This window comes from Haliotis asinina, chromosome 15 (genome assembly GCF_037392515.1).
Source record: "Haliotis asinina isolate JCU_RB_2024 chromosome 15, JCU_Hal_asi_v2, whole genome shotgun sequence".
Taxonomy (NCBI): Eukaryota; Metazoa; Mollusca; class Gastropoda; order Lepetellida; family Haliotidae; genus Haliotis; species Haliotis asinina.
In genome coordinates, this window is record NC_090294.1 from 23,345,085 (window position 1) to 23,371,956 (window position 26,872).

The 26,872-nt window shown below is 40.1% G+C and overlaps 1 protein-coding gene across 9 annotated transcripts in view; it reads left to right on the forward strand.

Moving 5' to 3' along the window:
* Positions 1–26,872, forward strand: part of LOC137265379 (endothelin-converting enzyme homolog) — a 151,637-nt gene that overhangs the window by 118,716 nt on the left and 6,049 nt on the right. For 5 of the 9 annotated variants that reach the window (XM_067800769.1, XM_067800768.1, XM_067800770.1 and 2 more), the window contains 15 exons: positions 9,616–9,811; positions 11,200–11,409; positions 12,060–12,337; positions 12,909–13,091; positions 14,174–14,290; positions 14,612–14,698; positions 15,734–15,876; positions 21,220–21,308; positions 22,060–22,095; positions 23,085–23,203; positions 23,762–23,860; positions 24,579–24,656; positions 25,163–25,266; positions 25,871–25,981; positions 26,714–26,781. In XM_067800769.1, coding sequence (XP_067656870.1) covers positions 9,616–9,811; positions 11,200–11,409; positions 12,060–12,337; positions 12,909–13,091; positions 14,174–14,290; positions 14,612–14,698; positions 15,734–15,876; positions 21,220–21,308; positions 22,060–22,095; positions 23,085–23,203; positions 23,762–23,860; positions 24,579–24,656; positions 25,163–25,266; positions 25,871–25,981; positions 26,714–26,781 — 1,918 coding nt within the window. The remainder of the gene's footprint in view (positions 1–9,615; positions 9,812–11,199; positions 11,410–12,059; positions 12,338–12,908; positions 13,092–14,173; positions 14,291–14,611; positions 14,699–15,733; positions 15,877–21,219; positions 21,309–22,059; positions 22,096–23,084; positions 23,204–23,761; positions 23,861–24,578; positions 24,657–25,162; positions 25,267–25,870; positions 25,982–26,713; positions 26,782–26,872) is intronic. The other 4 variants (XM_067800771.1, XM_067800773.1, XM_067800774.1 and 1 more) reach the window with 1 other exon arrangement.

Below are 26,872 nucleotides of genomic sequence, written 5' to 3' on the forward strand. Positions count from 1 at the left end.
TTCGTGTTATCGTTGGCCTTGCACAACCAATGCTTGTCGTTGACGCGACTGACGGAATCGGTGATAAGAATCATCGAATTGTGTGAACAGAGTAAACTGCTGCTCACATCAATCACGGGTTTGTCTAGTCCGGATCAGTTAGAGGATCCCGTTAAATATATGGACTAATGTCGCATGAGACAACCCACATGTTATGGATACATTGCGAAAAAAACACATCCTCACTAAATAATTTTCAAATCATCGATTTGTTTCTTTACTGTTTAACGCTACTGTCAGCAATATTCCGGCTATGTAGCAGCCGTCTGTAAATATTCGAGGCTAGTGATCAACATCATGAGCACTGATTAACGCAATTTGGATACGATGACTTGTTTGAACCAATCCCGTTAGTTGCTAACGTGTTGCTGAAGATCAACTCTAACCCAGATCTTCACGGGGCCAAATTGGTGACCTGAGAAAAAAAATAGCATCTTCTTGTAATCTTCAAACTGTGTTGATATCCATCCAAAATCCACCCATATCATACTCATCTCCTGTTTGTAACATCAGCAAACACATGTTATTTGAATACGGTTACTCCAAGCGCCCACAGCATGCAGGATCCCACCCACTGCAGTTTTAGTTGTTATTCTGAGGTAAGGAAAAATCCACGAACTAATCTGTGTCACGGAATGTCAGTGGGTATTTAAACCTTATCATGCTGTGACTGACTGCCTATGATTGATACAGTGAGTCATGATATGCTAGATTATCCATCAGTGCTGGACCCAGAGGCGCTGGTTGTCAGACCCCCCACAGCGATCCACGGGCCATTCACCTCTCCTCTATACACTTGAAACCATGTCGTTCCGGTATCGATCGCGAAGCTGTTGCTGTCGTTGTCATTCTTCTTTTGACCTTGAATAAACGCAGTAACGTTTCGCTCGCATGTGTATTTGCCTGACTCGAAACATATAATGCTCGGTATATTTGCTTACCTCGAAATAAATAAATGCTTAGTGTAAATACGAAACAGCAAAAGAAACGCAATTTTCGAAGAAATGAAATCTCATACAAAGCAAGCGTTCATGTTTATATTAAAAATGTGACAAAAACCCTGAGTTGAGTTTCTTTTGCTGTTTAGTATATGTATAATTTTGTTTGAAATACACACTGCCCGGTATTTACATACATTTACATACATTGTCTATAACTCTTAACATATAATAGTGGGTGTAATAATCCATACAGAAAGGTTAATTTGTGTTTTCCGATTACGTATAATGTGAATACCTTTTGATATATTTGGGGCGTGGGGCGTGGGGCGTGGGGGTAGTCTAGTTCGCTCGTATGCTGAAGACCCGTGTTCAATTCCCCATATGTAAAGCCCATTTCTGGTGTCCCCGTAGTAATATTGCTTTGTTACTGCTAAAAGCGGCGAAAAACTAAACTCACTCTCTCACTCTTTCAGTCACTCACTATATTCACGTGGAAATGATAGGCGATAGTAATCGTTTCTTTTTTTCCGAATTATTCCCTGAGATAACGATCTTCCATGTAAATCCACTCGTTGGGGCAGTGAGGTCGTTTGTAAAATATAAAGTTTTCCCGTAAAATGGCTGGAATGTTCCAGAACACTTCATTACCTCTGATGGTCCGAGCCTCTATGTTTTATCACACCAGGATGAGGGGAGGTAACAACAACATGGTTGTAAAATAAGTGTTGCTAAGAAACTGCTACACAACATGTAACCGAGAGATCGATTTACTTTTTCTTTTTCACAATGAGCGTTGCACCGTGAACAAACACAATGCACTTCGTCAAAGCAAATATATGGGTTGGAATGTGAAAGGCTCATTTAGTAAATAAGCACAAAATTGTTACTAAGTGTATATTTCACGTGTTATATGAATGTAATTCTTCTGATTGTGATCGTTTAAACCATAGCATCAGTTTTATTAGCGCCACGATTTATGAATATCGGAATTACTGGAATGGTTCTTGGTGGTGTTCAGACAATTCCTACAGGCATTTTCGGGATAGATTTAATCAACCTTTAACAGTGTTTGTGATACTGAGTGAGCGAGTTCGTTTATATGTACGCTATTAGCTATAATCAGAAATGGTCTACCCATATTGTACCCATGTGGTCTTCGGCATGACGAGCGAAAGCTTTAATCACTAGGCTGGTCTGCTGGTCTGCTGGTCTGCTGGTCTGGATCGGTTCTCATGATTACAGTCACCGCTTTGCACTTGTTAGGCTGGGTAGTGGTATAGTAGCCAATAGTTAAACTGTCGCTCGTCATGCCGAAGACAAGGTTCGATTCCGCACATGGGTAGAATGTGTGAAGCCCATCACTGGTGATATTGTGGGAGTATTCCTAAAGGCGGCATAAAACTAAAGTCACTCACACTTGTCAGAGCTTCAGTTACATACCAAAGCTCAAATATCGCCAACAGCGGCGTTAAATAACATTCACTCGCTTATTCGTTTCCAAGTCAGGCACCATAGAAGACTGGTACACGGCAGCGTTGATATCTGTAACTTTACCACTATTAATTTACCTCTCAGCAACATCAATAGGATTAAGTGGGATTAGATCAGATTTGCCTGAAACTCCACACCACGGTCCCGCTCACCACAGCGTGAATGGCTCTCGAAGAATGTAACATTTTTTTCTCATTACCGCAAGCCGGGTGAAATACCTGCACAGGAAATGAGACATGGAACTTTCAAGTACACGTGGCCATGTGGTCGTCACTTACACATGTGTTTGTCACTTAAACCTGGTGTGGTAGGATCAACGAATAACCTTCACATCACTTCCTGTTCTGCATTGATTTATGGTCAGCGATGCATAGAGAATGTTCTGATAATCACGTTTATCGCATCAGCTGAGGAATATATATCACATTTGCATTATTCCAATCAGAAAACGCCACCTGATATGACAGATGTATTTGTTAAAAAAACCAAGATATATTTAACTAGATATTTCATCAGACAGATAATAAAAGACAGATTGTACGTACTGATTCCATACAATTGCAACGTCCTGTGTTGTATTGATGTGCAGCCATTATTCGTTAACAAGGAAATTAGTTCCGGAGGATTCGTGCAAGAACGTTACCGTGTCATTTGAAGAGATTTGATTGTAGTTTCATTGCTGTTGCTGTCGTCGTTGCACTGAGCAGAGCTTCAGTTATTGATCTATGAATATTGTGATTGACAGCACGAGTATTTATCTTTGCATCGGCGAGCCTGTCCACCCGATACCTTTAGTCGCCTCTTACGACAGACATGTATTGTTGGAAGACCAATTCAAGGGATGGCTTCACACTGAGGTCTTCGGCGATATTCTTCGCCGGCTCAGTTGTACATACTCAATATTAGTTGATGCCTCAACTCAAAACTGGACCTCATATCCATACTGATTAACGGTACTGTTTACGCATGAACTGATGTATTGTAAAACAAATTTGTAACGTTGAAAGATTATAGTTGTTAGTTCAATACTGGCGAATGCTTAACAGAACTTAACACAAAATGGACGATACTTGCACATGTTTCTCAGCAATTTGAAGGATTGTCCTCGAGCCATTTATATGCATAATATTTGCAGTTAGAAATTTATCTCTGACGTAAAGATACACATACATAACATATAGTCGGTGGATTATAACTAAACCTTTGATGGGTAGTATGTATAACTGAATGCATGGTGTTGACGGATTGGTTTTATTTATTAGAAAGCGTCAGCACAACACGCGGCATATGGCAAGTAAACTCCATGTTTTTCTAACACCTATGTTATCCCCGAATCTGGCACCAGCTTACATGCCAACAGTCGAGCGGCTGTAAGATCTGTCAGAAACACTTGGGAGTTTGCTACACAAACAGGCTTTTTTACTGATCAGTGCCTGTTAAGTGTGGATGATGAAAAATGTGTAAAACACCTAAAGGAAAATAGTTCCTCGTTATCTCTTATTCGTTTACTTTTCTTAAGTAAAACAGCTTAAAACTAGTTGGTGTTACAAAGAAAATACCACGAAGGCATGCGAGACACAGGGATGCATACACGTCGATACGGTGTGACGAGTTGTTACCGTATTGTCTAAAATGTACTATCTGCAGGAACGTGTATTCTCATGAGCTGGGTCGGTGAGGTAGCCTAGTGGTTAAAGCGTTATCTTGTCACGCCTAAGACCCTAGTTCGATTCTCTACATGGGTACAATGTGTGAAGCCCGGCGACCGCGGACAAGCGGTTAAAGCTTTGTCTTTGCCGGTTCGATGCCGTACAATGTGCACAAAGACAAATATGTTTCAAGTCAGTGAGTAACTCATTCACTTCGTTTCTTCATAAGAAGTTTTTGGAGCAGGCGACAAGGAGGTTTCTAGAACCTTTTGCGTAGGTGTTACTATTCATAAGTCAAGTGGTGAAGTACTGTCGGAAATAGAATCAAACTGTTCTCTAACGTTTAGCGCTACATTTCAAGCAGTCAATATGCAAAAGTGTAAAATATCGGTTAAAATAAGTTCGGCCTAATTACAGTGGCAGGGAAACTGGAGACGCGAAAAGGGACTTTACTGAGATGTTAGTGCAGAAATGAGCAATGTGTATTATTTCCAATGCGATTTATTTAGAACACACCAGGTTTATGCAAATTAGTGTGCAATAAAATTGTACTACAATGGACACTTTTTATGTGCCATTTTGAAATTAGACTTAGCTTCATTGTAAACGATAGTGGGCGTAAAATAATTACTCAGAGTCTCATGTTGAAACTATTAAGGATGTAGCTACCATGGATCATACTATCACTGTAAAAGAAACAGATATAGAAGGGGTCGTCTCAAAAGCAACACCAGGTGAAGCAGGCGATGACTGCGGTCGGGCTGGGGGATAGAGATATTAGCAAAGATCTGATAATCCCATAGGGGAATTAAAGTAGGAAGTACACAGCATGTCCTAACATATATAACAATATCCAGTCCTGTCAGTCTTCGGGACACGATGCCTTTCTATGGGTATCAGATATGATAGTTTTTCACATATCTTAATATAAACTTCAGTAAAGAAAGATACGTAAGATATTGATGGGACATATTCCACACACATGAAAAAGCACAAAGTATCTTTGAAATGATCCCATGCGCCAGTGGCCATGCCAGGTGAGTCGACTGTCCGTCCTCTTACCTGGGGGAGCGATCCAATTGCCATCTATAGCCTGATCTATTATTTTCAGCAGCTATCCTTAATTTTTTTACGTTTTGCCTGAGTTTACGAATAGACATGCTTTTCTGGATATCCTCTTACGAATCCCACTGAATCCCTTTTTCGAAGTGAGCTATTTCGACATGTCCTACTTGCAGGTGTAAATTTGAGGGGTACAGAGTAACAGCCGAAAAACAGGGTTTTTTCCCCTATTTCCGACAGTACTTTAGTCAGTCTCGGGTTTTACTCTATACGTGACTGGATGGTATTGTAGCGAAGAGGTTGATGGGTTGGCTCATCACGCCGAAAACCCAGGTTCGATTCCATACATGGATTTAATGTATGAGGCCCGTTTCTGGTTCTCTGTCGTGATGTTGTTGGAATATTTGTAAAGGCGGTGTCAAACTATATTCACTCCTACGCTAACCAACCCTCTCTTCAAAGTACCGTTTGACCAAACTATCTTACTAAGAGTGGTCTTGTCTGAAGTCACAACCGACACACGGAAGCCAGGTTTAATATTTATACTTTCTAAGCATGTTTTATGATTGCAAGCGCCAGATGGGCTATTGTCTGGGGTTCACAACGTATTTGTTCCTCCCAGCTCACCGAGTACATGTCGATACTGTAAACAATACTCACTCTGAATTTCATCTTCGAACCTATACACGTTAACGCTTTGTAAACTGTAAAGCCCTGTGACGTCATGGATTGAATACGTACTTATCAGTGCCTCATCAATTCCAATTTGTTTCCGATCGTCTACAAAAATAACAAAGCTTTATCCCACGTCTATGTCGGAGTACCGCAATATATACATATACCAATAAACCAGGATCACCTGCTTCCTTCAACGTCTTCATGTTAAAACTGCCTATTCTAAATGAAGGATTATACCCACAACAGACACACATATTGATTTTCTGTCGTCTTATATCACCGTCGGTGTCGGTGTGAACTTCCACGTGGGTTGTATAGCACGTTCACATCGACCCCGTTGTCGTTGAGTCGGTAGGCTCACATTGTTCAAGTGCTATTTAGTTATACACGTAACATCTGTTGATTTGCCTACCATCGGACACCCACGGACTCGGGTTCTTTTCAACGCGGCGTTTTATTGAGTTTTACTGCAAAATGAACGTTTTAATAGCAATTAATGAGTCTGGGATCACTACTGGATCACTGCTCAAGGAACCAGTTCAAGAAATAAATCTAATTTTTCACGATTACTTTGAATTCGATTGATCATCCAAATAAATCGGGAATCAGTACGAGGAATGGAATGTGTAGCGGCAACAGAAAGGATATTTACACTTAAAGGGATTACATGTTATATCTTGCTCTGTGGAGTTGCTGCTTAAACAACCCATACGTAGAAGTCGTTAACACTGGTCAAACGGGATGGTGTCGTTTGCTGCTGATGTGACTGATGCACATTATATTCAAATTTGACAAAATCGATACTTATGATTTCAGTCACTGGATTGTCTGGTACAGATCGATAAGTTGCCATGGTGTAGTTGGCCAATTGGTGGCGGCGTTATACAAGATCCGCATATACAGTGAGTGAGTGAGTGAGTGAGTTTAGTTTTACGCCGCACTCAGCAAGCGGTATGTAAATAATCGAGTCAATCTAGTGATCAACAGCATGAGCATCGATCTGCGCAATTGGGAACCGATGACATGTGTCAGCCAAGTCAGCGAACCAGACCACCCGATCCCGTTAGTCGCCTCTTACAAAAAGCATAGTCGCCTTTTATGGCAAGCATGGGTTGCTGAAGATATATTCTATCCCGGGACCTTCACGGGTCTCCGCTTACACAAGCACACTCACACAAACACACACACTTTCGCGTAAGCACGCACAGCATGAAAACAGTTGAAACCTGGTCCCATGCTCGATACTGTACTTCTGGCAAACACGCATCTCCAAATACACGTGCACACAAGCAAGGACGTGACATAACACACACAAGACACATACAGCTTTCGCTCTCCAGCCAGGTCGCCATCTATGTAATGTTAGGCATTCCTTCAGATTAATGCACACATTTCCCAAACTTCAGCACTTCTTCCGTCACTGCCTTAGATCCGTCCCAGAAGTCGGCAACTGTCGTGACAATCTTCTCGTCAGTATTCCGTGCATCCTGAGGGAGATGTAAACACGAAGTCTATTTCCCCTGGCCGTTTGCTAGTGGCAGCTCGTTTAATTTGAGGACATACGAACAATGAAGAATTGCTCCGCGGGTGTTTTGGTGGTTCAGTCGGATTCAGATCCCGAATATGTTGAAATGTTGATTTTGAAATGGAATTACTGCGTTATTTTTCTCGCTGTCACTTACTCGAGAAGTATTGTCATGTATTGTCTTTGATAAATAATTATTGGAACAGCTAAGCATTGTAAAATTTCTCATTTCTCCCCATACATGCCAGGTATGAAGACATATGCTATGTCTGTTTAATGTTTATGAAAAAAGAAAGGAAAATATAAGTGACATCAAGTGACGTCAGGTTTACAAAAGTATCGTCATGCACGCAGTAACAAAATCTATGTGCAGCGGTAAGTTTTAGCTTGACGCAGCTTTTAGCAATATCCCAGGATTATCACGACTAGAGACACTACATATGGGCTTCACAGAATGTCGCCATGTGTGGAACTGAACCCTTGTCTCCGGCGTGACGAGCGAACGCCTTTACCACTAAACTACCACACCGCCTCACACGCACGAAACCCGTTTGATTGATAAAGTATCGTAACCCAGGGCGTGAGTAAGTTAGTTTTAACTCGATATTTTAGTTATATCGTGTCGAGTCCGCTTCATGTGGGCGTGAAATCCGATTGGACGCAGGTGCCAATCACTAGCATCTGCCGCGGATATGGTAGATGAAGCTAATCCTTACAACAAAGCTTATTCCGACAGTTGAACCAACACAAGGATTCGAATTAGGGTCATCCAAGATAGAGGCTCCACACGCCCCGCATGCTCCACGCTTATTGAAAGTGTAAAGTATAATTTGAATATAATGAATACTACCGACATGCATTGTTTCTGAAGTCCACAATATTGCATTAGATTTAAACTTTCTTCAAGACTTAGAGCTTTGACAAACTTTGTCAATTCTACTTTTTATCAATTCCGAACTTTTCTGGCTCTGACACGAAAACCATTCTCGATTTCTATTTCGCCTAATTAAATTAAGATTTAGCGTCTTAGATTCCACAGCACGAAAATAACGAAAATGGTGCATAACTGACGGGGAAACTGAACATCTGATCGTTTAGACAGACGGGTTCCTCTTTGAGCGCGTTGCGCGGGACTATTAAAGTACTTAAAGGCAAATTTTATCTGGGAATTTTCAGCGATTATGTTATTTAAGATGTTGACTAGGGCGTGATTATCACCAGTTGGATAAGTAAATGCTAATTAACCAGGAATCTGAGTGATTTATAATTTGGAGATTGATTCTGGTACATCTAACACGAAGAAAGAAGATCCCGTTCACGCTGACTGTGGATTCTTCCTGTAGAAGTTCACGCTGTAGTTTTACCTTCACGGAGAAATGCATTGAAACTTTAATGTTGCGGGCAAGTGATAATTGAGGTTAATTAACATGTAAAATTACATCTGAACGGATTTATTATTTGTGTTTTAACTTGATTCATTTGGTTTGAATCGACAAATGAGGATTGAGTGGGCGCAATTTGTCACCCCCGTCATCGCTGGTCTTGAAGGCGTGATACTTGGATACAATTTCCAATCGTTGGTTTTCTGACCGAGAATCGATTAATTTCACTTTCTCACTCACTCTGCACAGGGTTGTTTAAAACGCTGAGTCACTCATTCTGCGTAGAGTTGTGGAAGTCATTAAATGTCGCTCACTCACTCTGTACAGGGCTGTTGAAGACGCCGAGCTACAAATGTACGTAATTTCACACACTCTGTCGCACAGGCTTGTTGAAGATGCCGTCATTTAATCTCACTCACTCACTCTGTAACGAGTTGTTGAAGACGCCGAGTCATTTAATCTCACTCACTCACTCTGCACAGGGTTGTTGAAGACACTCAGTCAAGTAATCTCACCCACTCACTCTGCACAGGGTTGTTGAAGACGCTCAGTCAACTAATCTCACCCACTCACACAGGGTTGTTGAAGACGCTCAGTCAACTAATCTCATCCACTCACACAGGGTTGTTGAAGACGCTCACTCAACTAATCACACCCACTCACACAGGGTTGTTGAAGACGCTCAGTCAACTAATCACACCCACTCACACAGGGTTGTTGAAGACGCTCAGTCAACTAATCACACCCACTCACACAGGGTTGTTGAAGACGCTCACTCAACTAATCACACCCACTCACACAGGGGTGTTGAAGACGTTAGTTTTGCTCATCGCTTATGTTTTTTTCAGATGACCGAAGCCCCGTTTGGGAGATCAGATTCTGAGGACGACATCGTCGAAGACTACGACGATGTGATGACAATAAAATCGACGTGTCTGAGAAACCGGACAGCCCTAGAGAAGGGTCTCTTGGTCATTGTGTTCCTAGCGCTAGTGGTCATCATCGGCCTGGCTGTAGGACTTACCAGACCCAGGGTAGTTCCGGGTAAGGGTCGGTAGCCTTCTATTTTTATTTATCAGTGGTGGTAAAATATATTGATAACTGTTATGATGTCAGATCAAATAGTTATCATACAATGATTTATATTATTCTAAATGCACATGTAACATGTGATCATGTTCATTTGCGGAACACATATTTACTTTGTAATGCCATTGACGCATTGCTTTACTCTGCGATTAATGTGTTCGTTTAGTTGTAGGAATCATTTAAAAACAAATGTTGTCTTCCTTAATCAGCAAAGTTCTGTTAAGTATTCTGAGCTACTTACATTTATATTTGCAAATAAAGATTTAAAACATGATCAGTTATGATTACATTTGCACCTTAGTAAACAAGTCACAAATACGCATATATATTGATTGAAATATTCATATTAAGAAATACTGATATCTGAAAGAGATTCCGATATTCTTTTTCAATGTTTTCAGTTTTAGTGAAAAAAGTTCTGGCTTTGGACAGTATTAAGTGCTTCAACAATCAAAATACTCATTGCAATAACTGACTTATCGCATTGATGTAACAAAGGTTGAAGTTTGGTAACAGATGCCATTCAATGGAATCGTCGGTTTAAGAACAGAGAGAATACACAAGAAGACAAACCGTTCTTTCTAAATTCCAAATAACTGATCAGATTGACGTGGGCCGGAAATGAATATGCTCCGCATACCATCGGCTACTGACAGTGGCACCGTCAGACCTGAGCGCATCCTCCAGCCAGCGGGTGACTCAGGACCAGCTTTAGAAGTCGGATCTCTTGTTATTCAAAGAAAGTAGTTGTAATTCGCCACAGAAACAAAGTTAATTCACCCGCACTTCCCCGGCCTCCTGGGCCTGGCATGCCCGTTATTGAAGTGACAAGTGTTAATGAATTATCATTGGGAAATCAGTATATAAACTGGCGTAACAGACCTCAGGACGGGGACATAAGCCTATGGTGCCATTGCAATAAACGGCTGTCCACGGTAGTTCTAGACAAGACGGTTTGACCATTGGGACAAGATCCTAGATTCTTAACATCACTGCTTGGAGAAGCTATTCCATTCTGTGCAAGCTCCCTGAACAAATTAGGAATGGTTTGGATCTTGATTTGAAAAGGGAGCTCCTTGTAGAATTATTCCGCATTGTCTTTTGTAGCACTGATTGCAAAAATATAGTGCACTGTTTTATGACATCTGACTTTGATCAAAAAAGCTTATATACTGGGCATACAATCTACAAGTTTACCAAGTGGTCAGGCTTAACCCGCAGCATTGACATCCAAACAACATCAGCAATCCAGACCAACATGTTCTTTGTACAACAGAGGACTACCTTAGTGGTTTTGTGGATGATGCTATCTCCTTTACCAATCCTCCGTTCGTTTCTTTTAGTGGAGACATACTGCAAGACTCCCGCCTGTATACAGGCAGCAAGCTCCATCCTCAACGCTATGGACCCCAGCGTCGACCCTTGCGACGACTTCTACCAGTACGCCTGTGGGGGATGGGAGCGACAGTCCCCTATACCCCCGGGCTATCAGATGTGGGACAGATTCCAGGAGCTGTCTGGAAAGAACCTGTACGTGTTGAAGAATCTTATAGGTATTTATAACCCCACCTTATACTGTTTTTTCTGTCTCTTCTTTCATGTATTTTAATGATTTATGGATGAATTGATGACATGTTATCAGTAATTCGCTGACATCCATTCTTAGTGCTTGCACCTATGAAGATCGGAGTTAGATCATCACATGATTGTAAAATCGACAAACGAGTTAGGCTCGCTGACTTGATTGACACATCATCATCGTAACCCATTTGTGTAGATCTTTGTTCGTGTTGTTGACCACTAGGTCCCTCCTGCAATTTGTACAGACCGCTACCATATAGCTAGAACGTTCAAGACCTCATTTAAACATACAGATGCATCAGAGGAAAAAAAGGGTTCCCTCTTTCGACTTGTGCCATGGGTTTTCGTATTTTGTCAGGTGATCAACTAAATTGTCTTTTGATCTTTGATCATCTTTTCGCGAACACCTAATTTCATCACTGTTTCATGTGACCAACACACACACGATCTAGTCAGACTCAAACATTCTGCTTTTTGCAGAGATTTCTTATCAATATTCAAAGGTTTAAAAATCCTTCCTCCATATCAATAAAGAAACCATCCTGATAATGAGCAAGTTTATAAACGACTGTGTTAATCAATCACTGTTTCAAAATGATTGCAAAACCCACTTCCAATTCAGAAACCAACACAATGCAAGGTGAGGCCATGGGTAAAGTGAAGCAACTGTACAGGAGTTGTATGGATGAGAGCGTCATCAACCGGCAGACAACCCTTGACGACTTCCGGGCAATTATCAAGTCCGTCGGTGGCTGGTCACTTGACGAAGATGACAGCGCTGGCTCATCATGGGACTTCGGTTCGGCCTTAGAGAAAATCCACTCATATGGAGCATGGCCACTTTTTCATGTTAAGGTCGATATTGACGAGAGGCACCCAACTGAACGACATATACTTAAGGTAGGTACTGAGGTTTAGATTTGCTTTCAAAGAAAATATCTATTTTGTGTTAGTAATATTTCACGAAATACCCCGAGGAGATTTATCTGTAACAAGATCCCGTTTTAAATACATTTATGTTTTTGTAGGAAAGAAATGGCTTGAATAAGCATACATGGAATAGAATTATTAATTCTTATTCTATATAAATGCGAATATCATACAGAGAAATGTTTTAGATGTATGTTGACGTAGGTTTATGAAAACACTTATGAAATCATTTTATATGTTAAGACGTTGCAACAACACATGTGCACTACATCGATATTGCAGCCTATCAAAACATAGCTGTTAAATTACAAAGCGGTGAGATAGTTTGGCGGTTAGGCGTTCGCCCATTACGACAATGGTTCGGGTTCCATTCCCCGTATGCGTGCAAAGTGTGAAGTCTATTTCTAGTGTCCCACGCCGTGATTTTGTTGGCATATTGCTAAAAGCTTCGTAAAACTAAACTCACTCACTGTCGAATCACTAATGTATGCTTTAATTGTCGCTGTGGTCGTATATTTCATACTGTTTTCCTCGTTTTCAGTTTGACCTCGGTCAGACGGTACTGCCATCCGATCTATTCCCCTCAATAAAACAGAATCCTGACAATCCAACCCCGTCTCCATCCTCCTCCCCATCTCCATCCACCAACACGTCGAACACCTCGACACCAACCCCTTCTCCAACACCGACACAACAACAACAGCCAAAGAAGACAGTGGAAGAGGTGAGACGACTATAGCACTGTTGATTATGTCTTGCTGAACACATTAAATCCAAATTTCAAGGATATTTTCAAAACCTTTACGACAATAGACAATCTAATGGTCAATGCTACCAGATTCTGTGTGACACCATCCTCATGATCTTGGGATTTCCACGTAACATGTTATTGTATGTTTGGAAACCCAAGGAACCGAAATTTTAACTCGCGCACAGGATATGAAGGGGTTTGTCAGTAAGTGAATTAGAGGAGCAGTACTTACGTTCTTGGCCGACTGTAGCCTCCCTTGCCGGTGCTGATGGAAACGTTGATTTGGTAATCGTTGTTTAATTGGAGATTACTACTTGTTGAAAGACAAAATTGAGATTCATTAATTTATCTAACATGTGACATGAGCAGATTCTCCAGTAGACATAAATTTTTTATTTATGGCAAGTATCTGTATATGCAAGTATGTCATCAACTTGTAATACAAAAATCGCACTTTACGTTCTCATGTCATCAGTCCAAAGTCGAAACTATGTTACTGAGTTCTGTCTTTGGTCTTAACGCAAAGCAAAGACATTAACCTTGGGAGAAAGTAAGCAATGTCGAAAATGAAATCACAGTCTGCTTGATGCACTTTTATCATGCAGGGTTTTCATCAGGAAGTATGTAATAAAGGATTAGACCTCTCGTGTGCGTGCACTCGGTCTTCGAACCGGGCTTAAAATCTTATTAATCCAGTAGACAAAGAAGCTATTTGGTATGGAAATAGCTACTGATTGTGGTTTGATGCTCCAAGTTACAGCATACGTCAATGAGAACACAAGGACTTTATTGCATGATCAGGGTGATCTGTTTTTTTAATATTTGAGTTAGAGCTGCACTATTTTTAATTCTATTTATGCATGAACACACGATCGCCCAATGTTCTTATTTCTCATTTCGCTTTCTGATTTGGGGGGTAACACGATAACCTTTAATTATTTTTGACATACTTGTATATATTCTGACATGTCTGCTGCCAATCAATACAGTACCAGAATGTTCGTGTAATTACAACGGTTGTGTGTGGAGATAATAGCTGTCTGATCATCTTTCAGGTAAAGAAGATATTTTTGGAGGAGACTGTCCATATTTTAATGGCGTTTGGTATGTCAAAGAAAAACGCCACTGAGAGAGCCGAAAAGTTGTTGGATGTGGAAATCGCTATTGCTTCGGTACGTTTGACGTCATATCCGGATATTCCGGAACTACCTTTGCAGTCTAATCACAGCGCAAGTCAATGCATTGTTGAACCATAACGGGTATTCCTATATACGCGTTTTTCGTTAATGAATCTGAAGTGATAATTACAGCAGGACAAAGCTGTATGAAGTAAACCATCAAGTCTGCCTTGACTCTGTCACTCGGTCGTCTTGTAAGCAAAGGACAATCAATGTCTGTGAACTTGTTACAATTAAAACACGTATTCCCAGACTAAAAACTCCAGAAGAAATTACAAGTACAATATTATTTATGAAAAACCTTTTTTCTTCCAGGCTACACCAAACACATTACACTCGCATGACAGAATGAGGTTATACAACGTGAAATCACTAGCGGAACTGGAGAAAAATTATACTCTGGTAAGACAACCAATAGTTTGCTGATGATGAATTAGTAGTTATACACTGACCATGCTTTGAGATTAAAATGGCCCCAAGCAAATCAGATAATAAGCTATGGGTATATAGCACCATTATGTTTTTTGCCTGCGGTCGAATTTTTCAAATTCTTGAATTAACTGATGCAACAAAGTTGTAAATATGCTTGAGGTTTGTTGTCGTCCTTTTGAGTGGTAGGGTAATAGATTATGTGTGGAAGCTCAGGGCCTGAAATGTCAAGGTTGGATTGACTTCCACAATGAGTACAGGCAGTGTATGGTGTGCCAGTGGTAACATTGCAAGAAACTTGCCCAAAACAGAGCAAAGCCGAACTCTGTTATACACGCACATCTTTTATGTCAGTGTTGGAAGGTGCTCGATTGAATTACAACATTCATGACCGAAGTTATTTTTTCAAAAGATTTTTTGATAGATGGATGTGGGAAATTTCAAACTTTGTTTGACCCTTTAGTCGCTCAGCGTATGTCCAATACAATTCCTTATTTTGTCTTCTACCATGCGTTCACGAAGTGGCAAACACTTCACTAGCCGTTATTATGTTTATGACGGCAGCGGCCGAGGGGCGATGATATGATTGGGGTAGCCTTGTGTTAAAGACGAATGTCATACAGCACAATGTGTTGGATGTACGTTGATAAAGGTTTATGAGGCCACTTATGACATCTTTACAATTGTAAGGCCTTGCAAAAACACAGATATACACTACTTAGATATTGTATCCTATCTAAATATAACTGTCGAATCACATAGGCGGTGGTGTAGGCGAGTAGTAAAGCGTTTGCTCGTCACGCCGAACACCCGGGTTCGATCCTTCACATGGGTACAATGTGTAAAACCCATTTCTGGTTTTCCCCCTCGCAATATTGCTGGAATATTGCTAAAATTGGCCTAAAACTACACTTGCACTCATGATAAAATTAGCTTTTGAGAGTCGACTGTGCCTGTAGCAGAGATTTGGTGTGATATCCAACTTCAACTTCGTCTTTGTCTGTGCAGACCCAGCTGAGTTGGCTCGAGTATCTGAAGAAGCTGAACTTCGTCGTCACCGATGCTGACTACGTTGTGATTCTTCATCCGCACTACCTCACCATCGTCACTCACATCGTCGGGGACTACTTGTCGCGCAAGAATACAACTCAGTAAGTTGGAAATACTGTTTCGAGTATTTTATGTATACACCTCCCCAGTATTCGATTTCTCATATTGGTACAATATGTAAAGCGCATTTCTGGAGTCCCCCTGCTGTGCTAATGCTAGAATAATGACAAAAGCAGGGTGAACACATACTCACTCCCCTCGGTATATAGATTCTTATGTTTTCAGAGTTGCAGATTAAGGCTCCTACATAGATTTCCCTTATAGATTGGTGTTTGCACTGACTTGACTGAATGCAGATTTTCTTAATACTCTGTTCTCAGTACAGTCAATCGTGTTTGCGTGCTAGGTCAGATCCTTTGCACTGGTTCACATGATGTCAAACATTCAACAAATGAAAAAATCCAGGATGGAATTGACATTCGAAATGTAAAAGTAATCAGATTTACGGTTGAACAAGTCTGTCATCACACGCCATGACGCCATTGTTTTTAAATCGCTGCTTACATCCCAATCATGTGACATAATATGTAAAAGCATGCTATTTTCCCACAACTTGTTGAAATTTTGTTAAACATCCGTGGATGTCTTGTTCTTATTTATCGAAAAAACTGTCCACAACACACTAAACCTGCGCTTTTGTTCTTTTAAAAATATACCCGTACAGTGGAATCTGTCTATTACTGACAGGAACTGGACTGGACTGGGACCAACTCATTTGTCCGGATTCTAAAGCCGGATTGGACAACTTTCTTCTTTAACATAGACATTACCACGATGAGTTAGCTCCCTTTGTCAAGGACACCCAACAATTTGAATAGTTGTTGTTTGTGTTTTATTTACACAATATATTTATACTCAATATATCTATACTTTCACTGGACAAAGTCGGTTACCATTGCTTCTGCCTTTGTGAACGTCCACACAAATACAACGTGTATGTATTTGAAAACGCATCTCCACAACCTGTTTTCATGGCAAATTCTCATCAAACCTTGAATTACCGATCAAGACATTGTTGACGTTTGGAAACAGCTGTTTTATTTCGAAATCAACCGAAGAAATGAACTGATTCATGATGAAGCCAAACAAACACTTGCAGAGATCTACACACTTATGAACAACCTGCCTCGCAGTGTATTACATCCTTAAGGACAACCTGCCTCGCAGAGTATTACCAATCCTTACGGACAACCTGCCTTTCACAGTATTACAAATCCTTACGGACAACCTGCCTATCAGAGTATTACATCCTTAAGGACAACCTGGTTCACAGGTTATTACATCCTTAGGGACATCCTGGCTGGAAGTCTGTTACATCCTTAAGGACAACCTGGCTCGAAGAGTGTTACATCCTTAAGGACATCCTGGCTCGAAGTCTGTTACATCCTTAAGGACAACCTGGCTGGAAGTCAATTACATCCTTAAGGACATCCTGGCTCGAAGAGTGTTACATCCTTAAGGACATCCTGGCTGGAAGTCTATTACATCCTTAAGGACAACCTGGCTCGAAGAGTGTTACATCCTTAAGGACATCCTGGTTGGAAGTCTGTTACATCCTTAAGGACATCCTGGTTCGAAGAGTGTTACATCCTTAAGGACAACCTGGCTGGCAGTCTATTACATCCTTAAGGACAACCTGATTCGCAGCGCATTACAAACGTACGGACACAAAATAATGCATGTAATTTTCAGAACAAACACTTCAAAACTGCTCTTGCATTCCACGGAGGTCTAAATTCAGTCACTGTAAGGGGAGAGAGGTATCTAAGCAAGAAGTCATGAAAACTATTGGTAGTTTTATGACAATTAGGCAGCCGCTCTGGTGGTGTAGAGTTTTGGTGATTGAAACGAAGCAGTTAATATTGTTACCGCAGATGGTCTTTGATACTTGAACATAGAGAACAGGTATAACTATCCGTGTCTTGGTGTGATGCCCGTCATTTTGAAAAACGTCCCTCGGTAACATGGTATGCAACTCTTTGTGATGGGAGTTCATTAGATAATAGCGTTCTCTTATTCTCTGCTCTAAAAGTCATCAGTTTGGTTTCTGTAGGTTTTGCAAACCTCTAGTGTAAGTTTTCATGCCTTCGAAAGTGCACTGGTAAAGTGGTAAACGTTCCTATTTCTTAAGCAGCATCCCCTGATACCTTCTCGCTATGTGTGAGTGAGTATGGTTTTACGTCGCTTTCACCTATATTTCAATAATATCACGGCAGAAGATACCAGAAATTGGCTACACACTTACCCTTGAATGGAATCGAACCCGGGTATTCAGCGTGACTAGCGAATGCTTTAACCATTAGACTACCCCACCCAATCAACAGAAAAGAACTGTCACAATTTACCAGCCAAGAGCATGATCAACATACTTAATTTTTTTATAAATTTATATTGTGCACTTAAAACATATCTGACATCTACATTACCCTATCAATTATACTTTGAGTAAAGGCAAGAGTTTTGTCTTAAAACCTTTTACTGGAATTGCGAGAATGTGTTCAGAGGAGTTCTTACGTCGACAAACGTTGACGTTAATAACAACCGTTGATATCGCATCGCCGTATCAAATGACCATTAAATGGTAGCTCTCCCAACTCCTGATTTCCCATGTGAAGCATTAACAGATTCTCCGTACGTTAAATTGCTTTCGGAAACAGTGAAGATATAAATGTGTGTTTGAGTGTAACATTTATCAGTATAGTCTTGTAAAGGTTGTGCAGACATGTGAGATGTAACGCATGAAAAACAGTTCTGGAGCTGAACTTCTGAATTGCAACTAATGAGAGAGTTCTGGTACACTGAAACATTTGTACGTCCAATTGTTGCTCCATCATTCCGACCGTATTCCATTCCAAGTGTAGAATGTGTGGCAAGTCTAAATCACCACAGATTCGGGAAGACGTTATCAGGGCTCTTTTTCGTTTTAATGTTTTGTGATTATGATTTAAGAAATATTAATTTCTGTAAATTAGTAACATAATAAAATCTGGTCATTTGAGAGATTAAATGTTCGGATGTTAATCTACTGCGAACCCCCCTCCAAACACCGTTCCCACCCACATCCCGCTCCCATTGATACAGACCCTCATCCGGACCCTCATCCCCACAACGTACGACATCCATATTACGTGACTCAGAGTTGTATAATAACAAGCTTGATAACTTGTGCCACAGTTCTTGCACAACAATACAAAACATTGCCGATAGATTGCACATTGTTAATTGGAAAATTCAGTGTACCGACCTGGCTATTGTTTTCGTGGTGATGTGACATTTCACGGGTTTCCAGGCTGAAAGCAGGCCCTAATGAAAATGACAGATCGATGTTAGCCAAATCCATTACGGCATGAATCCAATTCAAAATGAACAGCCTTTTTTCACAGAAGGAAAACAACGGTTTTGCTTATTGATAACAGGCCGAGTTGATATTGTTCGACAGCATGTTCGGTGGTTATTTTACACCATAACGGTAAATAATACCGGCTTGCTCCATTATGGGTTTGGACAAGAGATTCTGGCTCGTCTAACCGATATGTTTCTATGCAGACCGAAGAACAGGAAAGCATTTGAACGTCTTCTAAAATATATTTTGGTCTGAATCGTCATAAACACATACAGGGAGCAAAATGAGGATATTGAATACCGATGTTGATATTCATACTCATAGAAACAAATAACGGAACACATGGAAGTACATGTGGAAATAAATAGACAAACACTTGTACTTTCATGTGTCCCTTATTTTTCCATGAGTATATGTTGTCAGTAGTTTTAATGTCAAGATCGCATTGACCATTATGTAAACAACCGCATTTCTTACATAACAAGTACAAATGGTGTAAGCGGTACTGATCAAAAGAGTATTTTGATTTAGCCCTTGAAGATCTACAAATGTTTTCCGTGCAAAAATGTTTCGAACGCTATTTTGGATACTTTTTATCACTAATTGGCATTTTACGACCATTTGCATCTGTTTTGTTGAGTAGTCGAGACTGGTTGTTCTCTGACGTTGACTTCGTGTGTTCAGTATGACCTGACTATATTCATGTACTAAATAGAGAATACTAAACAATGTGTGATACCATTTTTATGAAACGCGTGAATTGTTTGGTTATCTAACGAGTTAAAGGTAGTGAGATACCAATACCATTCGCGATGTTCGTAAATATGGCATTACACGGAATTTCGGAACTTCGTTTAGTTTTTTGTTTACTACTCGCCCAAGATCAAAACAACATCTCAAAGTTCAACTTACAGGACGAGTGAATACAGCTGTCATGGAGGGGTCACGTGTATGAATACATTTCATTTGATGGTCAACATTAGTCTGCTTAATTTGATTTTCAAAGGTGAACAAGGGGTGTGAAAAGGGGCCAAATGACTTCAACCAAAATAATATATATAAGGTTATTACAAGAAAGCGAGAAAAGGACAGCTGAATACCTCGACTTCCAGATGTGTGTTGAATGACAGCCAACAGTTTGTTTTGATCGTGTTCCTTTGGTCATGTGAAGGAGTGCAAACAGTTCCGACAGCACGCAAAGAGTAATAACATTTTAGATTTTTAAACAGTTATATCTTCAGCGAGTGATAATGTCATTTAATGTCATTTGTACTCATCCGGGTGTATATAAACTGTTTACAGCAGGTAGAAACCAATGACAGTTGTTGCGGAGGGTGTGCGCGTGCGTGCCTGCTTGTGATCTTGTTCCTGGCTCTTTTATGTGGCACTTTCTCGCGCCAATTTTATTTGCACAGACTCAATCCAATACAAATTCTAATGTGATGCTTCGTTTTTTGTCAAAGACTCTCATATCTTTAAGTCTCCCAAGTGCGAGTCCTCCTAGCGTGGCGCTGCAGCTATTACATTCAAACTATACCCTAAGGCCCTAGATATGCCGGGATCCCTCGCTCGATCTCCACGGAAACATAACTGTGACATTGAAATGTAGAATTTAATTGTTGAAAGGCAACATAATCATCTTGACTACCCGTAAGCGCTATTTCTCTCTTGAATTACGTACAATTGGACACGATCTCAGGCAGTTAGCAATACATGTTTTGCTGAATTTAATTGGATCGGGACAACTGGAAAGCCTATGGATGCTAGGTATCCCCTCTTCATCATCGTAAGTCCAGCATCTAAATCGGTCCTTTTGAAACTCTGTATCTGTCTGTGGGAATTTGATGGGCCCAAATTTACCACGTAAACCATTCCAGGCACATTTCAAGAGGTATTACTTAAAATTACTCTCTCCCCACTTTGAACATCCTACCGTTTGATCATAATATTGCTTTATTGAACAAACTCAACAAATACTGGCAGTAATAGTTGATCAAACTTTTGAAAACTATCATGACTCCAATTTTGTCATTTTTTTCAGAATACTTAGAGACTACATGGTTCTGTCGCTTGTGCGATCTCTAAAGCCGTACTTTGATCCCAATACATTTGAAGTGTATGAAGAGTCGGGTAAGTATCGCGAGTGTTTTGATACTCGCTTGTTATACTGCTGTTTCTGTAGAAACGCATGGGTGTCTGTTAAGGACAAGAAAACGGAGGGACTAAATGGTGGATCTGTATATAATTTATTGTTGTGACGTTTCCATGGAAACGTTATGTCGTGTTACGCAGGGAAGTTTTTTTTACAATTTTATGTATTTTAGAGTTCTTCAAACAATGTGAAATGTCAGAATGTATTCTTGTCGATACACGAGATATATCCACGACGCGAATATGTTTCTTTATTTAGTATTTACGTAGATCGTCTTGGATAATATTGTGACGTAGATATATATGACCCTTTTGTGTCAAATGTATTTAGATGTTATAAATGTTATTTTCAATAGTTTTTTTTCATTAGTGCATGGATGTATTGCTGTAATTTTTAAAAGTAATTCGAACTATTCATATAAACGCACCAAGTGTCTCACTGGTCTGTATGTTTTGGAAATGCACGGTAGAATGGAAAACCTTGTCAAATGCACAACTTTTCTGAAATAAAACCTTAAGCAATAGATGGTTCATGCTGGCGAGGGCGATGGGGTAGCCTAGTGGTTAAAGCGATCGCTCGTCACGCCGATGACCCGGGTTTGATTCCCCACATGGGTTCAATACGTGAAGCCCATTTCAGGTGTCCCCCGTCGTGATATTGCTGGAATATTACCAAAAGCGGCGTGAAACTAGACTCACTCACTCATGTCGGCGAAACTTTACCTTGTAGGTACATTCAGGCCCCTTGAGAAATTGATAATAGAAGGTAACGCCTTGGCACGCTGCCCGAGTATGCAATGTTAAAACCTTTAATTTCGCTCTCTTGCTAATGATCGGTATTAGAAGGTACAGTCAGGTACAGTTTGCTCTCGTTTAGTTTTTCGCTCATATTCCAACTGTGCATTTAGAACGTCACGTGTCATCATCAAACATCGGTTAGTTCCGGTAGTTTCCGGCAAAATTTTTCTTACGTGCCATTTAATCACGACTGTTCTGTTTACTATTTTCTGTGGAATGCACATAAAGAAAGATTGATATACTATTTCAAGTCATCAATAGTTGTTTTTAACGAGAGGTACCGGAAACTACCGACACGAAGTTGTCCCACATTGTGATACATTTAGCGGAAAATTACGTGTATGTGCATGTGTTTAGTATTAATATGTTACCATAGTGACGATCACCCAGCCATTCTCCATTATGATCCGCCGTTCATTTTCAATAGTATCGTGCTCGTGGTTCATAGTTTTCGTGCAATGTCTCTAAATAGCACTGTTCCCTTTTCACAAATGTTGCCTGTTTCAAACACTTGTGCATGTATCATACCAATTATACCAAAGACCCTTTGAGCAAGTCAGTTTTGTTATACCTTATACAATGAAAATGTTCAATACAATGAAATAAGTAAATCATTTTTATTCTATTACACATAAACTTAACAGCGGATTTCTCATTCCAGAAATTTGTGTATTCTTAATTTATCAAATGCTGAATAATGTATTGGAGTTAAGATCTGTCATCGATCTTAATCATGAATTTTATCTAACGGTTCAGATATTATTGTTATCTTTATGTTTACAGTGTTAACTGTTAACGCGCCTTTGAAATGCTTGTAAGGCGCTATGTAAACGGGTTTCTTTTATATTGTTACGATTATATTCATCATTATTGTTATTTTGTGTCATATAATACTGTGCCTGCTGTAGATGTTTGCAGGCTTCTTTGTTAGTTAATTACGTCTTTTTACATTTGCAGAAGAGGAGGAAATGATTGAACACTGGAAGCGATGTGCCTTCTACACAAATTCCGCAATGCAGTTTGCTACGGGGGCAATCTACGTCAGCGGCACAGCCCATGAAGAGAATGCAGAAAAGGTTGGACTTGTGTACCCGTGTAAAGCGAAACTCCGTTAATCCGCACCTTGTTACGTCGCAAAGTCCGAATTGCAAATGATATCAGTGTTGCAGTCTTGTATGAAAAGTACCTTTTAGTGATAAGGAGCAATAAACCCAACTTCGTTATATCCATTAGTTCATTACTAGTATATTCGTTATAAAAGAAGTTAACTGAATTCCATACAAGATAGTTATCTAAATATACCCTGCAGGACTTTGCCCGAGGATAGTCTATTTGAAAAAGTACCGTAATGAGGGTATCTAAAAGGCTTACACCGCGGGGGCATGCTTATTTAATACGCCTGTGATGTATTAGTCATGAGGAGGATTATTAAAATAAGTACAATTTTATGTTTTTACATAGAAATAATTGCCCTGGGTCAGTTAATCAGTTATTCTAATAAAGCACTTCCAAGAACACTGGACACAACATTCCCTGGTGGTTTGATTTATGGTAATGACCATTTACTCCTGTTTTAGTTTTGATTTTGACAACGATATTATTATACATGCTCATATATGCTCTTTGTGTTACAGATTGAAGACCTCATCGTGTATGTAAAAAGTGCATTCAAGGATTACCTGTTGAGGAAGTTCTGGATGGACAAAGGTACAAGAACAAAGGCATCAGAAAAGGTAGTTACTCTTTTACCATTGAAAACTTTCAGTGCACAGGTAAAGGTTCTCTTGGCACGGCCTTTTGTAGTGTGGAGTTGCGTCCCTTGGATTGCTGGATCAGGATTTGTTTGTTTGAATCCCCATCCGCTCTGGTGATGATTCCTAGTTTGTCTGTGTCATACCCATGGTCCTGGTTGTCCCAGAAACGGTAGCATTACTTCGGGATTTCGTACCACATTAACCACACCTCGAGAAAACTGTTGGTTTGTTGTTGACTCTGCGCTCAGCAGTATTCTAGCTAAATGGATTCGCTGTGTATATAATCGAGCCAGGACCATCCAGTAATCAACAGCATGAGCATCGAAGTATGCAATTGGAATATTATGACATTCAAGGATTAGTTGTTGTTTAACGCTGCACAGAGCAATATTCCGGCTGCATGGCAGCAGCCTGTCCAGACTATCCAGTGATAACACCATGAGCATCCAGGTTACTAGAATACCATTACATGTGTCAACCGAGTCAAGTGCCCACCCACCCTGTCCCGTTGGTGGCCTGAAATCTGTCCATAGGGGCGTTAAACCCAACTAACCAATGTTTTATTATCGCCATAGTAACAATATATATTAATTCTGTTCTGTCACATTTACATGGCTTGAGTGTTATTGAGGTCAAAGGTTAAAAATGATTTAATCATAGCTGCTGATTGTTTCAGAGTTCGACATTTTCATTTCAGATCGACCATATCATAGACAAAATCAGCTACCCCTTGTATATTCTCAATGGTACTTTCCTGGATACCTATTATACGAAGGTAAGTATTGAAAACTGTTGATAAGTGACACACGGTTGGTCCTACCATACTCTTTTAGGAGATGCTGTTCGGCTTAATTCACCCCCAATAACCATAACTGTATAACAAAACGAAATTTGGTCGTATGTCGTCTTCGTCGTCATCATCATCATCATCATCATCATCATCATCACAACACATTGTGTCATTACTGACTTTCATCCGTCCAGAGAATCCTACGTGCTAATTTACCCAATATGCTAAATGGGATTAGACAGATAGCCTTCTCTGATTAATCTTTGGAATACCTCCTCCGCGTATCATATTCACTGTGTGAAATATTCTTTACGAACGTTCAGCTACTTATATAATATACTTCAAAGCTATTTCTTATGACAGTTTTACAGTTTCTTTCAATGAATGTTCGTAATTTTAGTTAAATTTACAAAATGTAAAGTTTATTATTCACAGTAATTATCATAGTAGGATTGCCGTGACACGCTAAAGTTAGAATCACATACTTTCAGTTTGAGGTTGTCGGGGACTGGTTCAAGAATATTCAAGCTTGGCGGAAGTTCCAGCTGCAGCTTGCAAATAATCTTTTGAAAGAAAAACCAGACAGAAAAAAGAGGTAAGGATATAAATAGATTTTTACCTTTAGACTGGACGTGAGCTCTACCTGTGATGGAGTATCCTGCAACGAAAGTTGTTAGAGTTACCTCCCTTGAATAAGCTAAGCATGTATGCACCATGTCCTCGTTCCCACATGTGCGAAGCTGCTCTGTCACTGTATTTAGTAAAGCTTTTAACAAAGAATATCACCGTTAATTTGATTTAATATTATATATAAAGGGGACCTCTTTCCAAAACATTTATCCATTTTGTTTGGTTTTATTTTTGGTGTGTTTTGTTTGTTATTTTTCACACCGACATCAGTAATATCCAGCTATATGCCAGCGGTATGTAAATGATAGAATCTGGACCAGTAGTCAAAAGCGTTCGCATCTATCTGCGGAACTGTAAAGTAGTCAAAAGCGTTCGCATCTATCTGCGGAACTGTCATACGATTGTCAAGAAAGTTAGCGAGTCTAATAACAACCCTTTAGTCGTCTCTTACAGCAAGCATAGGTTACTGAAGACCAATTCTAACGGCATTCTTCAAGGGTTCGTTAATCTTGGTGTTAGTCTACTAAGATGCTCCAACCTTAGAGCTAAGATACCGATATTTGTTGCAGCTGGCTTCGTCCGCCGGTCACGGTGAACGCATTCTACTCCCCCACAAGGAACGACATCATTTTCCCCATCGCCATGTTCCATCTTCCCTTTTACATTCCAAATGGACCAAAGTAAGTACACTATACTACCGTAATAGCCGACCCAAGTGGATCACTAGCTTTGGTTGGTTATATTCGTTGAATATATACAGCAAGAGAACAAGAGTTCGTTTTATCCGTTCGTTATAAGCATGCTTGTTACAACCCAGTCCAATGTTACTACTGAAACAGTAGAGATCGATTAACAAAACGTTTATCTTACCTCACACATAAATGTTGCATTGTGACTGATTGAGCCCGCTTCTCTTATTTTCAATGTACCCAGCTTACATGCGAGTAACATTTCGATGTACCCCGGTTGGAATGCCGGACTCATTGGTACTTCGTAGTAGTCACTATTTAATTCATTGTAACATCGAATCACGTATGATGTGTGGAAACTACCGACCGATGTTTTGCGAATGCAAATTGGTGGAAGGGAGATAACTCTAAATCTGTGTTTCTTGTCCGCAAAATCTAGCGATGGCTGAAAAAGGTTTTGTACCCCTGCCCCAAACAATTCAAAATTAACATTGAGGTGTTCGGAAAGATAAATACGTTGTTCATTGGTCCCTCGGGGCGTTGGTTGTTGTACCCTTGGGCACGGGGAATTACGTCTTGATGGCTGAAATAAACACATAAATAAGATGCATATTTTGTTATTATCCTACATTTATAAAGTCCTGACTGCTGTCAGTCTGTTGAACTCGAGCGAATGCGCATCTGTCTGTTGATATGTTCTGTAAATGTCGTATATCCTTTCAGGTCCGTCAATTTTGGTGCTATGGGGTCCATCATAGGTCATGAAATTACACATGCGTTTGACATACAAGGTATGGTTGATATATGTTTTATTTATGTCAAGTTTATGATATGATATGATATGATATGATATGATATGATATATGATATGATGTGATATGA